The sequence below is a fragment of the Malus sylvestris genome, chromosome 2, assembly GCF_916048215.2.
Source record: "Malus sylvestris chromosome 2, drMalSylv7.2, whole genome shotgun sequence".
Lineage (NCBI taxonomy): Eukaryota > Viridiplantae > Streptophyta > Magnoliopsida > Rosales > Rosaceae > Malus > Malus sylvestris.
The window spans coordinates 12,311,076-12,327,415 of NC_062261.1; the positions used below are offsets into that span (position 1 = coordinate 12,311,076).

At 41.0% G+C, this 16,340-nt stretch overlaps 1 protein-coding gene and 1 pseudogene across 1 annotated transcript; both read right to left on the reverse strand.

The window, feature by feature from the left end:
* Positions 1-266: 266 nt before the first annotated feature.
* On the reverse strand, positions 267-3,449 carry LOC126613744 (BTB/POZ domain-containing protein At5g66560-like). Its single transcript, XM_050281328.1, has 4 exons — positions 2,793-3,449; positions 2,605-2,674; positions 1,191-2,504; positions 267-1,060 (listed from the first exon to the last, which is right to left on the reverse strand). The coding sequence occupies exons 1-4, from the start codon at positions 2,849-2,851 to the stop codon at positions 455-457; spliced, it is 2,049 nt and encodes a 682-aa protein (XP_050137285.1). The 5' UTR covers positions 2,852-3,449; the 3' UTR covers positions 267-454.
* A 2,662-nt stretch (positions 3,450-6,111) lies between these two features.
* Positions 6,112-9,981, reverse strand: LOC126592092 (uncharacterized; annotated as a pseudogene).
* Positions 9,982-16,340: the final 6,359 nt, after the last annotated feature.

Genomic DNA, 16,340 nt, shown 5'->3' on the forward strand with positions numbered 1-16,340 from the left:
CCTAACTTCAAAGTCTACTTAACTTTCCATCTCTCAATGTTTCCTTTGACACAATTCAACCATCCAACACATAATCTTTTGAACTAATCATCATGAATCATGAATATTCAGGAACCACATGTGCATGCTCTCTCTCTTTGTCCTTCCCCTCTCATCATCTCAATCAACTAAACAAAAACCCCAGACGAGAGACAAGCTGTTATCATATCTGGAGCTTCCAAAAGTCATACCAAAAACTGCTTTTACGAAAAAAGAAAAAGCAGATATGGAAAAAAAAGTTTGCATTTTGCACCATTTGTAAAATCGCTTTTCGGCTTTTGCTTTTTAGTACATAATCATATTTTCTCAGACACATCGCCTCAAAAGTCGAGTTCTCAGTACCAAATTAGCGAATCCAATCCAAGGTTCATTTATCTACGTGGCAGTGAAATGAAGTGATCCGCTGCGGGCGGGCCTACTGTTGGTGATGGTGTCGCCGTCCTTTTCTCGTATCGACGACCGTAGGTTCGTGCGAATCGCACACCTGGGTCTTGAACTTGCACCCGAACCTCCGGGTCAACGACTTTTTCCAACCCGAACCGTCTATCCCGAGTTGACCCGACTTATCAATCTTCTCGATTACTTTTTTCATGCTGGAGCATTCCCGCTCCAGTTGGTGCACCCGCGTCCTCATGCTATCCATGTCCAACCGCAACACCTGATTCTCCCTCACCGCCGCGCGCCACGTGCCGCCACCTTCCTCCGCACGTGCCACTCCATTGTCCTCTTCCTCCCCGCGTGCCTCCTCCGCATCGTCGTCTTCTTCCTCCTCCTCATCCTCTGGCTCGCGTCGCAGCACCGATGGCCTGGCCGACTCCGGCGGAGCGACATCGGCCGCGAGAAGAGTTCCGGCGATTGCGTGACGGAGCTGGAGCTGCTCAAAGAACAGGACCTGCACCACCGCGCGCAGCGGCAATCGCTCGTTCTGCGCCGCGTGCGTGCACGCCTCCAGCGTCAGCTTCTGGCAGTCCAGAATACCGCAGACCTTCTCGCGCTCAGGTTCCGATAGCGATGGATGAGCCTGGAGAGAAGAGAAAACGATTAATATTTTGCAAGTAACACCGTCTTGAGCTTCATTTCTAAATTAATTATGATTAATTAAGCTTAATTTCTGAAATCGTATTCTAATTTGTATCGAATTGCGTACGCACCTTGAGATAAACATCGACAGCTCTGTAGAGACCATCGTCGAAGAGCCGAGCTTGATCAGGCAAAGAAATCGCGAGATTGTAGAACCGATCCGGTTTGAGATTCGCATCGGAGGCGATCTCGGAGAGAAACTCGTCGATCAGTTTTCCGACGAGCATCAGCGACGGAGATCGGACTGCGCCGTCAGAACCGTCGTCGTCTTCGATTCCGGCGGTGTTTCTCTGATCCAAGCCGTTCAAGAAGTAGCCGAGGATCCGCTCGATGCAATCGACGTCGTAGAGCGTCTCGTTCAGGTAGGAATAGCTCGGGATGAGAAGGTCGTCTAAGGTGGCTTCGTGGAGCTGCAACGCGATCTTCTTCTCCAAGGCGGCCTTGCAGGCATCGGAGGCGTTGAGTATGTTAGCGGTTCTCAAAAGCCCGAAGAGGAATCGAGTCGCGGTCGAAGGTCTGGAGCTCTTCTCCAATGGAAGATTGGAGATGATCGTCTCCAAAAGCTCTCTCTGCTGACTCTCCGAAGCTAAACCCGATGATGCGGCGGCGGCGGCGCCTGAGGAAGAAGACGAAGGCTTTCGATTCGTTCTCGAAATTCCAGGAATGTACTTCTTAGCATAATGCATCAAGCACGTCTCCACCATCTCCAAGCTCAGATCTCCAGATTTCATGGCGGAAATCAACCGCTTGAAGAGAGGCAAGCTCAGAACCACCAAGTCTTCAAGCCATGAATCCGCGTGTTTGGCTCTTCTCCGTCCGCCGCCCGCGTCGATCCCATTCCACAAAATCTGCTGTTTGGAAGCAGAAGAAGCCGAAACAGTATCCGCATTAGTATTCCGATTGGGTCCACTGTCGCTAACAGGCCAGCCAAACAGGGTGGGATCGGCGGACGTGGCGCGGGAAGCGACGGAGTCTATGCACCTCTGCGTAATCCCCAAATTCTCCGCCAGAGGCGCAACTCGCTCACAGGACTTGAGAGCTCTGAGCGACTCCTTGAAACTTTTCAGCACCGACTGGGAGAGAAACCTCTCAGTTTTCGAAATGAGGTTGTCCTCCGAGTACTCCTCCGTCATCTCCAAATACTCTCCGGCGCAACGTAACGGCACGACGTTGGAGGAGCTCAGGTCGATCTTGACGCCGTAGCAAAACTTGGCGGCGATCTCGAAGGTCTCAGAACCGCCGGGAAAGTCCGAGAGGGATATTTGGCACTGGACTTCTTCGATTTCGTCGTCGTCGTTGTCAACTTGCTGGTGGGGGTTTGATGGGTTCGTCTCTTGCTCGGTGATCAGGTTGTGAAGCTTTCGACTTTTCGACATGAGAGGGAACTGTAAAATATCAGAAAAATTGGAAACTGTTAGCTGAAATTTTTGGTGGTGGAAGGAGATGAAATGCAGAATGTGCTCTCCAGGTGTTTGATGAAATGACCTTGTGAAGATGGAAGGTCATGTCGTCGACTTCAACGACAATGTCGCTTGGTAATCCAGTGGTGCAGAACCTGCAAAGACGAGATTTTGAAGTGAGTTTTGGCAAATTGTTGCATTGTTTTCAAATGGGTATCCGGCATAAAATCGAAAAGGTGAGGTTTTTAAATTGAAATTGAACATTGAACTCACCATGCTTGGCCTTTGGAGCTTGATTTCTCAGCTGCCGCCGCCGCCGCTGATGCTGCCATTTTCTCGACCAGGTAATGTCTCTCTGTATCTGCCTCTTGAATGAAAGAAGAGCCTTTGGAGTAGGGAATCAGAAACCCAGATTCATGAAAGAGACGAATGGGGGAAAGGGATTGACTTCAGTTCACTGAAACATCTGAGAGATAGAAGGAATGAAAGGCAGGTTGATGGGAATGGAAGGGTGGAAGAAATTTGGAGGTTGTGATATTCTGTGAGTCTCAATTCAGCATTTGGAGAGAGAGACAATAGAAACAACGAAAGAAAAAGGAGAGGAGAGAGAGAGAGAGGGCTTGGAATCCAACAAAACTGAGAGAGGACAAAGAAATAGAGCTAACTCGATCAAATTTCGAAAAAGGGTATCCAGAATTCAGAAGAAGAATCTCACTCACTCCCAGCTGACTCTCTGAGCTCTCTCTCTCTCTCTCTCTCTCCCCCCACTCCAAATGCTGAGACAGAGAAATGGGGCTGGCGTTGGAAAAGGTACGTTGTCTTCGAGGCAAATTCGCTCTTTTTTATTTTTGAGACATTAATAAAAAAAGAGCACCACGACCTATTATAAATTAGCCAAACATTGCGTTGCGTGCCAACTGTAACGGGGCCTTATTTGCTTTTTGGCGCAAATGATGGAATACAGTGATATTTTAATTCAATTTTGATAATCTGGTGTCAACCTCATGTTTTTGAACTCTTTAAATCACCTCACGTTTTTTTTTTTCAAGATGTTTTATAATATTAACATGAGAAATAAATGTATTTTTTTTCATTATTATTTAGTGTGATATACGTTTATTATTTTATACATCATTGTTAGATAAATTTCAACTTTGAAATTTGTGTTTATTCACTACATGAATCTCAAAATTCAAATCTATTTAACGGTGATAAATAAAGTGATGAGCAAACACCACATTAAATGGTGGTGAGCAAAAATACTCTCCATGAAAAATAACATTGAAGTGTAAATTAATAAAGGATTCATACAGAATCTCACTTTAAAAGAGTTTCTCTAGCCATTCTCTTAAATTCTTAACGAAGAGTGATAGAGTAATTATGAGTTGTTGTGGAAAATCCATAAGAATCGTGAACAACCTACTTCTGGTGAGACCGATACAAATTCTCAACTGCCCCGCATGAGTGTCACAAAACTGCAGTCGCGCTTTCAAATTGGCCGGGCCTCACAAGTCATAGCAGAATGTGCTACAAGAGCTGTCTTTTGATAACTCTAGTATTTGGTTTTATAGTGAAAGCCAGAATATTTACAATTTTTTTACTATTAAATTCCCTTTGCATTTGTAATTTTGACACGAGTGTGCAGAGAGAGAAAATGAGTGGGGATATCGTCTTATTGTGTACAACATTCTCTAAAATTTAGTGGACCTTTACTAAGATGAATAGTTCATTTTTTTTACATTACGAACCCTAAAATTTAGGTTCCAACTAACTTACATTTGAAGTGAGACGATACCGTCTTGTCTAGTGCAATGATATGACCCTCTATCATCTTCTATCCGATGGATCTGGAAAAGGCTTTTTTTTTTTTTTTTTGTTTAATGACGGTGTTCTTAACTGCTTGAGCTACCCGTTGATTGCAGTATTTCGTTTGTTGATTGATGATTAAAATTTGAAAGTGTGAGGAGTTTCCACCTGTTTTTGAGCAATGATACCAACTGTTTTCCCATAGATTTGTGTCTGAAAGCCCAAAAAAGGGGAACTCTCATGCATTTATAACAACACATCTACTCCAAGACCATTGTTTGGTCTTGCATTTATGCTTTTGCATTAATGAAACGGACATAGAAAAGCAGGGTGCCTTGAATGTTTTCATGGACACATTGGGAAACTGAGAGGTGTTCAAATTTGAAATTGGTCAGATCGTTATAATATTACTAATCTTTTGTTTTTAATTGTAATCAAAATTGTTAATTAAACATGATTTCTTAGTTAATGTTTTGGTTTTTTATTGAGTAAATCTAATGAATTATTTTATTTTGATTAGAAGGCAAGGAGAGATGGTGATGATGTGTCACTCGTATCGTAGGGGCCAAGGGGAAGACAAACAAACTCTGTCTCGAGATATTTTTTTTCCAACATGATTCTCTTTGGAATCTTTTGGTGAGAATCCTGATGATTTGTGATTCGTGTCTGTTTATTATATATTGTGTAATAAATTTTTGTCAAGTACTGTTTGTATTTAATTTTAAATAAAAAAAATTAAAATAATTTATGACCGCAACATTTACAATGAACGGATCTCCGAGATCCTCATAAAGAGAATCCGGATCCATATTTTTCAATAGGCTTATATGTCAAAGCGGTCCCTATGTTTTACTCTATCGGCCAATTTAGTCCCTGTGTTTTCAATTTAATCAAATTGGTCATTGTATTTACATCTGTTAGCTAATTCAAGACAATACGTTAAAAACAGTTAAAATTGACATGTCCTAAATCCCATAATACTCAAGTGAATTGATCAAAATATCAATTTCTAAAGATGGGCATTATATCTATTTACTGGGTGTATCTTAAATTACGTTTTTGTCCTCCACGTGCCTGGCACATGTCAATTTTAACGGTCTTGTAGCAAGTTGTCTTGAATTGGCTAACATATGCAAACACAAGGACCAATTTGGCCAAATTAAAAACATAGAGACTAAATTGGCTGATAGAGTAAAACACAATGACTATTTTGACATTTAAGTCTTTTCAATATGCCCAAAAAGGGACTTTTACGCCATTGTTATTATACAAGCAGAGAGAAATATTTTTTAAGTGTCCCTCCACTTAAATACTGACATATATATGTGTTTATGTTCCAGACACACAGAAAAATCTCTTCTCTCCCACCCCACTTTGCTTCTGACGGAATCTTGTGAGTGATTTAATAGTAATTACCTGCTTTTTTTGAATGATGTTTAAGTTGAAAGGGAAGTAATCAATGATACAAATGGTGGACTACTTGTGATTAGCCCTTTGTTTTCACGTGGTTTGGTGACTAGTGATTAGGCAAAATGCACAAAGAAGGATGGGAATTGGGGAGGCTGATTTGGGCACACACCGACTCACCTACCATGCTAGGTGACAAGACAATAAGATGCCAAACTATGAAGAACCAAAATTGAAGAAAATGCAATAGAGCTTATAGGTGGTTTTCAGCGTTTAATTCAAACTGGAGGTTTTAGTTTCGACTTTTTCGTTATTTAATATTACTTGTATAAAATATTAAGTTGGTTAAAAATAATAAAAATTGTGTCACGAATTGTATAATCAAGCATGTATACATCCAATTACGTAACATAATATTTTTTTTTTCATAATAAAATCCTTCTATCATCTTCATGTAATCCTCAACATTATTCAAATCCAAGCACTAGAAAAGAAAAGGCAGGTTGGAGTTGGGTCAAATGTGTCTTGACCACAACCTGCACAATCATTATTCCAAATCTAAATTAAACAAAACCCTAGATGGCTAGATGATAAGATGATATTCATCCAAAAGGCTTTTTAGCTACCATTATTCCAAATCTCCATTTGTTTATGCTACTGCAAGCTACTTACTTGCCTGCACATAGACACACCATGAATTAATCAACAATTCAATATAGGCATTAGGTTGTTGGATAAGTATAAGCTATAATTTGCTTGACTAATATCATCCTGTGACGGATTCAGAATTTTTTATTCACGAGGGGGAAAAAATAAGCATCTACGTCACTTTCCTGGTTGCCCTTGCCTCCTAATTACCCTGTCTCAACATCTTTGAGACATTTTCTTGAATACGTGGTCCCCATGGAAGCCATAGGGGAAGTTTTATGTATAGTAACAAGGGAGTTTTAACAAAACATTTTCAGTACTGTTCACTTTTAACGAAAAACCACATTTTTACCTTTAACTAACACTATTCACTATACCTTTAAAAATGACTTTTCGTTAAAAAAGAAGTTTTTTTTTTTTCACTTTTCGTTAATTTTCCTTAGTAATAACAATGGATGCTAACATCCCTGTATATTGCTAGATATAGTCTGATAACGTATAGATAATATGTGTTATTGTTGTTGCTGAATTCAGATTCACAACATACCAACACATATGGTTAAATTGTCAAATTGTATGATAAGAGAACATCACCTATTTAATTAGTACAAACATACCAATATTATATCAAACATAGTACATATATAGCATCACCACTCCACAATACAATATGAATAATCTAATTTTTCTTCATTACACATTAGATACGTACATACCTGAGGCAGAGGCAGAAGCAGAAGCCGGAGATTGTTGCTGAGTAGCTGTCGTCCCCTGCTGCTGGTTTGGTACGACAACACCAGGCCATGAGCGGCACATGCAGTGCTTTCCCTGCTCGATGCCTGCGTACAGATTCGTCAAGTGCTTCCCACATCCTCCCCATGACGTCTTCCCACATTGCTTGCATTCCACTCTGAAGCACATCGTTTCGGTTTCGATTTCGATTTTGATTTCGACAACAACTTCCCCACTCCAAGTTTTATTCTTTCTTTCTGTGGAGATTGGGTGGATGTTTGTTTCTTGCTTTGTTTTCCATCGTATCCAATTGCAGTTGTATATATGCAGTCTCTTTGCTTTGATGTCATCGACTTGTTTTTCTTCTTGTCTCAAATGCCCCTCATTACTTGGCGTTGAAGCCATCGCTTTATTCTCTTTGCATAGTATTTGACATATTTTAGTAAGTAATAGCCAATGGATTTTGAATAATTTCTGCACATGTTTTCGAATCTTACAATGTGTTTTAGTCAAGATGCTTTTATTCCCCTAGGGTTTTATCTTTTTTTTTTTTAATTTTCTTCTGGATATTGCAAGATATAATTATTAAACCGTTTATTTTTTAAGAATGAACATAATTGAGAATCGTCCAGTCATTTGACTAACAATGTAATAATTTTGTGTTTAGCAATATATTTGACTTGTACTTTTATTTTATAAAAGACTTGGATTAATAAGCGATTTCTAATTAACTAGGTTCAATTTTTGCGAAGATGATTGTTAAAGGGTGACTTCTAATCATCAAAACACACTAAATGATGAGAACGAGAAGGTTGAAGGGGAAGCTACAAAGCAAAAATTAGCTAGGATTCATAATCCGATCATGACAAAAGTTTGCCTGACGACTGATTTGTTGCCCTACAACGGTGTGCAATTGTTTAAAGATTTTCCGAAAGGAAAACTAATGAAAATGGCTTGAAAACTTTGAGTTTTAACGATAAGGACAAAATAAAGGTAAAGTGAATAGTACAAAAAATGACTTTTGAGTAAACTATCGATTTGCCCCCTAAACTTTCACCTAGTTTTCGATTTCCCCTCTGAACTTTTCGATTGGAAAATTAAGGACTCAAACTAATTTTTTTAGCCAATTTGCCCCCTACCGTTAGTTTTTCAAGCATTCCATCCATATTTCTGTTAAGTGAGACCATGTGCACAATATGTGAGAGTAGTTAAGTCATTTCACTCTTAAAAATGATTAAAAAACTGAAAATAAATTTAAGAAAAAAAAAACTTTCCCTCTAATTCCTATCCTCAATTTTATATTTCACTCTTCATATGCATGGAAAATGACATATGGTGTTATTGTCTTCAAAAATATCTAAGTTAGTCTTTTTCTTGAAGCATATACTGCCATTTTTATTTTCTTTAACAAATTAATAATTTGACAAATGCTCATAAGTGTTATTGTCTCCAAAGCAGTGCATTATTATAAGCACGTTACGTGTTGTGCTTCATTTTAGAGACATTAAGACTTTACTAGTAGAAGAGTTATAAAAATAGTTTCCAGCAGTTAACATGTCCGCCATCTAATAAAAACTACAACAAGTCAAAGAAAAAAACTACTCCAATCACCAGCATCAAAACTCCAAAGATCGGCTAACTGCACTAATCCTAACTATTCCTCCAATTTTCTAGCAATAGTATCCAACCAAATCACAAAAAAAAAAAAAAAGAAGCATATCATACCCATGCAGTTCCACAAAGCTTTGCTTGCCTCCTCAAAGTACAATGTTTTCAAATAATAAATTAATTACTATAAAAGAGAAGAAAGTGCACAACTCAACCTAAAATCAAATGATGGATATTTCAACTGCATTCTTGCACATTTAACACCATGAGCATTTGTCAAATTATTAATTTGCTAGAGAAAATAAAAATGGTAGTACATGCTTCAAGAAAAAGACTAACTTAGATACTTTTGAAGACAATAACACCGTATGCCATTTCTCATGCATAGGAATGAGTGAAAAATAAAATTGAGGATATGAATTAGAGGGAAAAAATAGAGGGAATTTAAAAAAAAAAATAATTATTTTCAGTTTTTAATCATTTTTAAGAGTGAAATGACTTAACTACCCTCACATGTTGTGCACATGGTCTCACTTAACAGAAATATGGATGGAATGTTTAAAAAACTAACGGTAGGGGGCAAATTGGCTAAAAAAATTAGTTTGAGTCCTTAATTTTCTAATCAAAAAGTTCAGGGGGGAAATCGAAAGCTAGGTGAAAGTTTAGGGGGCAAATCGACAGTTTACTCATAACTTTTTAGTGTAAAAATATGATTTTTTGTTAAAGTGAACAGTACCGGGAGTTTTTCGTTAAAGTTCCATTTTCCAAAACCCTATATGTTCACAGTTTTAGCCCTGCCAACTCAAACATCCGTGAAGACAACCTGTATTTTCTGGTAGTGAGAATAAGGTTGAAGGGGAAAGCTACTAAGCAAAAAGTAGCTAGGATTCACATTCCGCCAAAGTTGGTAACTCACAACCTAATTATACTATGATGGTTAAAGTTAAGGCAGTCAAAACAAAGACAGAAACACATCGTTATGGAAATAATTAGGATTAATCATCACTTTATTAGGTTTCACCTTCATCCCATGTTCTCTTGATATTGTAGCCAATTTGAACATCCGAGGCAAATGGAAATGGACCCACAAATCATCAAGATGGTAGGAAGTAATTAAGAACAAGTCTGTCTCACATATTCATCAGCTGCTTGTGTTCATAAGAAATGCCAAACATAATAATTATGGTTTCAATGTTTTTGGTTGTAAATTAATGCTTTCTTGGTGATAGTATTTGAATGGAAATTGATTAAGACTTAGAATTTGAATTTTGAATGGAAATTGATTAAGACTTAGAATTTGAATGGAAATTGATTAAATTGAAAACCGTGAAAGGTGGAGTAGTTCGAGCCTAAACCTCTCTCTTGAAAGAAACCCTAGCCGTTTCAGCCTCCGTCTCGCCACTGACCCCTTCTTTTGGATGGGGTCAGTGGCAATCCCTACTTATTTCTGCTTTTTTATTCTCCTTTTTAGTAGCTTAGCTCTGTTTTTTCGGTTTCTTCGTCATATCTTCCGCGTTGTTTGCTGATTTTTCAGTGTTTATCACCGTTTTTGTGTTAGGCAAACCAGATGTCAATCCTGCAGCCCCCCATCTTCAACCCCCAACACCCATCTTTTTGTCATCTTCTCCTTTGGTTCCTCCTCACATATCACCCCTCCTCCAACCTCTGCTCAAAGCTGGAAATAACACATTTGTTTTGGAAATTAGATTCGAATCCTCCCTTCACCATCCCGCACCCCAAGTGGCATGCCAGAAAATTGGGGCCAGTGTGATGTGTTTTAAATGGCCCCCTTTAGCCCCATCCCCATCCCCTTTCCATCAGTTTTTGTTTTTGGTTTTACTTGCAGGGGCATTTGATGGTGCCTCTGTTTCATGGGCTCTCTTCCCGTGTGGTGATTTTAATGGCGAAATTTGATTGGAGATTCTTCCTTGTTGCGGGTTGATAATTTTTGTGTTGCAATAAGGGCGACGTACAAAATTGCATGAACTATAGGGGTATTAAGCTAATGAGTCATACAATGAAGCTTTGGGAGAGAGTCATTGAGCATAGATTGAGGCAAGAGACACGGGTTTCGGACAACCAATTCGGGTTCATGCCAGGGCGCTCAACCATGGAGGCAATCTATCTCTTACGAAGATTGATGGAAAGATATAGAGATGGGAAAAAGGATTTACACATGGTCTTTATAGATTTGGAGAAAGCGTACGATAGGGTCCCAAGAGACATTCTTTGGAGGATTTTAGAGAAGAAAGGAGTACGAGTAGCATATATCCAAGCTATAAAGGATATGTATGAAGGAGCAAAGACTGCCGTAAGAACTCATGAAGGACAAACTGAAAGCTTTCCCATAACTGTAGGATTACATCAAGGCTCATCCTTAAGTCCTTACCTTTTTGCGTTGGTAATGGATGAGTTAACAGGACATATTCAAGATGATATTCCTTGGTGTATGCTTTTCGCAGACGATATAGTGTTGATAGATGAAACTCAGGAAGGGGTAAATGCAAAGCTTAACCTTTGGAAAGAAGTGTTGGAATCTAAAGGTCTTCGCCTAAGCCGATCAAAGACAGAATATATGGAGTGCAAGTTCAGTGCAAATGGAGGCCAAAACGAGTTAGGGGTGAGGATCGGTGATCAAGAAATACCAAAGAGCGATCGTTTTCGTTACCTAGGATCTATCTTGCAAAAGAACGGAGAATTAGATGGAGATCTCAACCATAGAATACAAGCTGGATGGATGAAGTGGAAGAGTGCATCCGGCGTGTTGTGTGACCGCCGTATGCCACTGAAGCTCAAGGGAAAATTTTATAGGACGGCAATAAGGCCGGCGATGCTGTATGGCACAGAATGTTGGGCGGTGAAGCATCAACACGTACACAAAATGGGTGTAGCGGAGATGAGAATGCTTCGTTGGATGTGTGGGCACACGAGAAAGGATAAGATTAGGAATGAGGATATCCGGGGTAAAGTAGGAGTAGCCGAAATTGAAGGAAAGATGAGAGAAAATCGGTTACGGTGGTTTGGACATGTGCAAAGAAGGCCTACTGACGCTCCGATTAGAAGATGCGACTATGGGACAGAGGTTCAGGGCCGAAGGGGTAGAGGAAGACCTAAGAAAACTTTGGAAGAGACTCTAAGAAAAGACTTAGAGTACTTGGATCTAACGAAGGACATGACACAGGACCGAGCACAATGGCGTTCTAAGATTCATGTAGCCGATCCCACTCAGTGACTTGGATTTTCCAAGTCTCCAACCGAGAAGTTTTCCTCACTCAGGAAATTAAGGGAACACTACCTCAACCTACATGCTCCACTCACAAAGCTCCAACAAAAGAAAATTCAAAGAACTTAGAGAAGAAGGCTTTGGTGTATTTAACACAATACGTTGAAATGAAGGAAAGCTTATTTATTGATATCCCCGATAAGCTACAAATATGTACATATACATGAGTCAAAATAAACAAACAAGAGAGAGCCTTCACAAAGGTTGCTTAGGAGAAGTCGCAGCAGTCGGTAGAGCCCCAGAAAGAGAAGGCACCGGAGGGGGATCATTCGGAGCCTCAGTACTGGACAGAACCCTAGAAGTAGGAGGCATCAGAGGTTGATCATTTGGAGCTTCATTACGCGGTACAGCCCCAGAAGACGAAGGCAATAAATGCCTTTGGAACAAACCCACAAATCTCTGATGATCAAGTAAAACCTGACCATCAGATTCCTTCATCTGGTCCAGCTTCCTCTTCATGTTTGTAGCATAGTCATGTGCGAGACGGTGCAATTGTTTATTCTCATGCTTGAGCCCTCTAATCTCCTGTTTGAGACTCATCACTTCAGCCGCCAATGATTCAACTTGGCGGGTTCGAGCAAATAGGCGTTGGGCCATATTAGACACAGAACCTGCACACTGAACACTGAGAGCCAGAGAATCCTTAACAGCTAACTCATCAGATCGTTTGGAAAGTAGTCTGTTATCTTTGGGAGTGAGAAGGTTCCTGGCCACCACCGCAGCGGTCATATCATTCTTCATAACGGAATCCCCAACGGTAAGAGGACCAGTAGGGGAGACGAAGGATGGGCGCCATATGTTGTCTGGAGAAGGCGGGGCTGCCTCTTCAACAAGGTTCAAGTCAAAACGACGGTCGGAGGGGCCAGACATTTTCAAAGGTGTTGAAGAGAGAAGAGGTCGAACAAATCAAGATCTTAGAAGTGTAAGAATGGAGCTTCTACTGGTGGAGATTCAAGTGTGCTTTGGAACTTAATGCCAGCCCCTATAAAAATCTGCACTCGACGGAGCTTCAGAAATCGAAGAGGCGCCTGCTCAGAAATCGAAGAGGCGTTTGCTTTCTCAAAAGCTGGGCTGCTCAGAGACCACGAGGGTCGATCTCAGAAATCGAAGAGGCGTATGCTTTCTCAAAAGTTGGGCTGCTCAAAGACCACGAAGGCCGATCTCAGAAATCGAAGAGGCGCTTGCTTTCTCAAAAGTTGGGCTGCTCAGAGACCACGAGGGCCGATCTCAGAAATCGAAGAGGCACCTACTTTTCCAGCCTTGGCAGCACCTGTCACACGCACACTCAGCTTTGCGGAAATTATGGGCATTCTGTCGAAGACTTCTGGTGAAGTAGAAAGCTCATGAGTCTTACTGTTCAATCACCCACTTCCCACACGCAATAGTAGCTCATGTGTATCACAGATAACTTTGCCAAAGTTCTCTGCCAAAGTTGAGCACGTGAAGCTTGCAGCTTCCACTACATCGCTCTGACCAAGACGGGTAAAAGAATAGCAAAGAAACAGCACTAACAAAGTTTAGACACATAAATTTTGAAGGTCTAGCTACCCCATATTATTACCCACAAGGGTAAAGGAACAGTATCACTGCTGGATAATTGGAAAGTCCCTGTGTGTCAACCTCTGTGCTTCGTGGCAAGGTAGACTAGCAAACATGCCCAACCTTTACTCACATTCGAGAAAACACTCCCAACAAGATTGCTTGCTCCAAAATCGAAGAGGCACCGTCCTCCGAATCTCGAGAGCCAGACTCCCAACATGACTACTTTCTCAAAAATCGAAGAGAGGGTAAAGGAACAGTACCATTGCTGGATAATTGGAAAGTCCCTGTGTGTCAACCTCTGTGCTTCGTGGCAAGGTAGACTAGCAAACATGCCCAACCTTTACTCACATTCGAGAAAACACTACCAACAAGATTGCTTGCTCCAAAATCGAAGAGGCACCGCCCTCCGAATCTCGAGAGCCAGACTCCCAACATGATTACCTTCTCAAAAATCGAAGAGACACCGCTCTCCGAATCTCGAGAGCCAGACCCCCAGCAGGATTGCTTTCTCAAAAATCGAAGAGACATCGTTCTCCGAATCTCGAGAGCCAGATCCCTGATAGGATTGCTTGTTCGAAAACCGAAGAGGCAACACTTTCCCAACTACAAGAGCCGGATCTCCTTGGATAAAGCTGTCTGTAATCTTCACACGCAACATCAGCTTTCCACATACCACAGACCACTTTTTCAAAGTGCTCTGACAGGGTAAAGGAATAGCATTACTACTTGTTGTTAAGGAGACTCCTATATATGTCAATCTCCATCCCCAACGGACAGACAGACCTGCAAAAATGCTCAACCCTTCCTCATATATGAGAGGGCACTCTCAACGAAGCCTTTCGAAATATTCAGCTTTCTTTCCCCCCGATAATACCTCTGCAAACAAGTTATACTAGAGCAAGAATATCTCATATCATCAGGGTTAAAAGCAAGAGTATCCCATATCATGCTTTTTCCCTGTCTTTTCCTTTGGCCTTGTTCTTACCTGCAAGACAAGGAGAAAGAGAGCAATCAGTCAGCACTTGGAATCAAGCTTCCAGCCAGGAACTGACTGCCTGGAACTTACTTACCTGGCATTGCTCTCGAGTACTCATCTTCAACATCTTATGCTTCCAGGGAAGATACCGCATCTGCCTGAGGAACAGATAGGGCAAGTGAGAAGGATACAAGGAAGCATGTGGAGACAAGCGTAACAGCACACGTGCCGATACATCCATTACTCTGTCAAAGCAAAAGTATCCCATATCAGTAGGGTCGAACGTACTCTAGATTTGATGGACTTGTTTTGACCCTCAAATTCTTCAGTCGGCCTTATACTCTGGAGGAAACCAGAAAACCCTCCAGCTCAGTTCAAGAATAAGCCTGTGGAAAGTTACTTCTTCAAAAGCAAAAGTATCCCATATCATCTCTTCTCATTTTTCTTCTCTTTATCCTTCATGCTGCCTGCAAGATAGGGAGAATGTGAACAATCAGCCGGAGCTCTGATTGCTTACCTTGTCTGTCACCTCTTTCAGCAAATCCCCTAGCTCGGCAACTTGAGGGACTCCTACTACATGGTTTGTATCGCGCTTGACCAAGCCTGAAACTACAAGTAAGCTTCAAGTGAAATTGATACATTACCTTGTGCATCTCCACCAGTTAAAGATACCACCCCTGGATGGAGGAAGAGTACTTCCAGAGAAGATGCCACATCTACCTGTGAGACAGATAAGGCAAGTCAAGACGATACCACATTCCGATACTTAGAAGTTTCGTGATTACGAGATCATTCTCCCACAATATTTCCTAATGTCATTTGTACTAAATCATTCACCTGTACTCACTAAAGGAAAGCTTGAACCTATGTACTTGTGTAAACCCTTCACAATTAATGAGAACTCCTCTATTCCGTGGACGTAGCCAATCTGGGTGAACCACGTACATCTTGTGTTTGCTTTCCTATCTATATCCATTTATATACTTATCCACACTAATGATCGGAGCAATCTAGCGAAGATCACAAAAAGCGACCGTTTTCGCTACCTAGGATATATCGTGCAAGAGAACGGAGAATTAGAGAGATCTCAACCATAGAATAGAAGTTGGATAGATGAAGTGTAAGAGTGCATCCGGCGGGTTGTGTAACCGTCGTAGGCCACTGAAGCTCAAGGGAAAATTTTATAGGACGGCAATAAGGCCAGCGATGTTGTATGGCACAGAATGTTGGGCGGTGAAGCATCAACACGTACACAAAATGGGTGTGGCGGAGACGAGGATGCTTCGTGGGATGTGTGGGCACACAAGAAATGATAAGATTGGAAATGAGGATATTCGAGGTAAAGTAGGAGTGGCCGAAATTGAAGGAAAGATGAGAGAAAATCGGTTCCGGTGATTTGGACATGTGCAAAGAAGGCCTACTGACGCTCCGGTTCGAAGATGTGACTACGGGACAGAGGTTCAGGGCCAAAGGGGTAGAGGAAGACCTAGGAAAACTTTGGAAGAGACTCTAAGAAAAGACTTAGAGTACTTGGTTCTAACGGAGGACATGACACAAAACCGAGCGCAATGGCGTTCTAGGATTCATATAGCCGACCCCACTTAGTGGGAAAAGGCTTTGTTGTTGTTGTTGTTGTTGTAATACTTTCGTCGAATTCCAGATGAAGTGATTTTCTTAAGGCAGCTAAGCCACCCTTGTGGCTGCTGGAAGATTAGAGTTTTTTTGTTTTATCTTTTATATTTGTGTTGGATGGGCTTTTGGCTATCCCTAATTTTTATTGAACTTGCTTTCTGTAACTTGTATTGGACCTTTTTTGCAT

Bases quoted from the DNA above. Each gene is read 5' to 3' on its own strand.
- LOC126613744 (XM_050281328.1), bottom strand. From the start codon at position 2,851: ATGGCAGCATCAGCGGCGGCGGCGGCAGCTGAGAAATCAAGCTCCAAA. The intron at 2,675-2,792 runs GTGAGTTCAATG...TCGTCTTTGCAG, and splicing joins AGCTCCAAAGGCCAAGCATG to GTTCTGCACCACTGGATTAC. The intron at 1,061-1,190 runs GTGCGTACGCAA...TCTTCTCTCCAG, and splicing joins CTGTCGATGTTTATCTCAAG to GCTCATCCATCGCTATCGGA.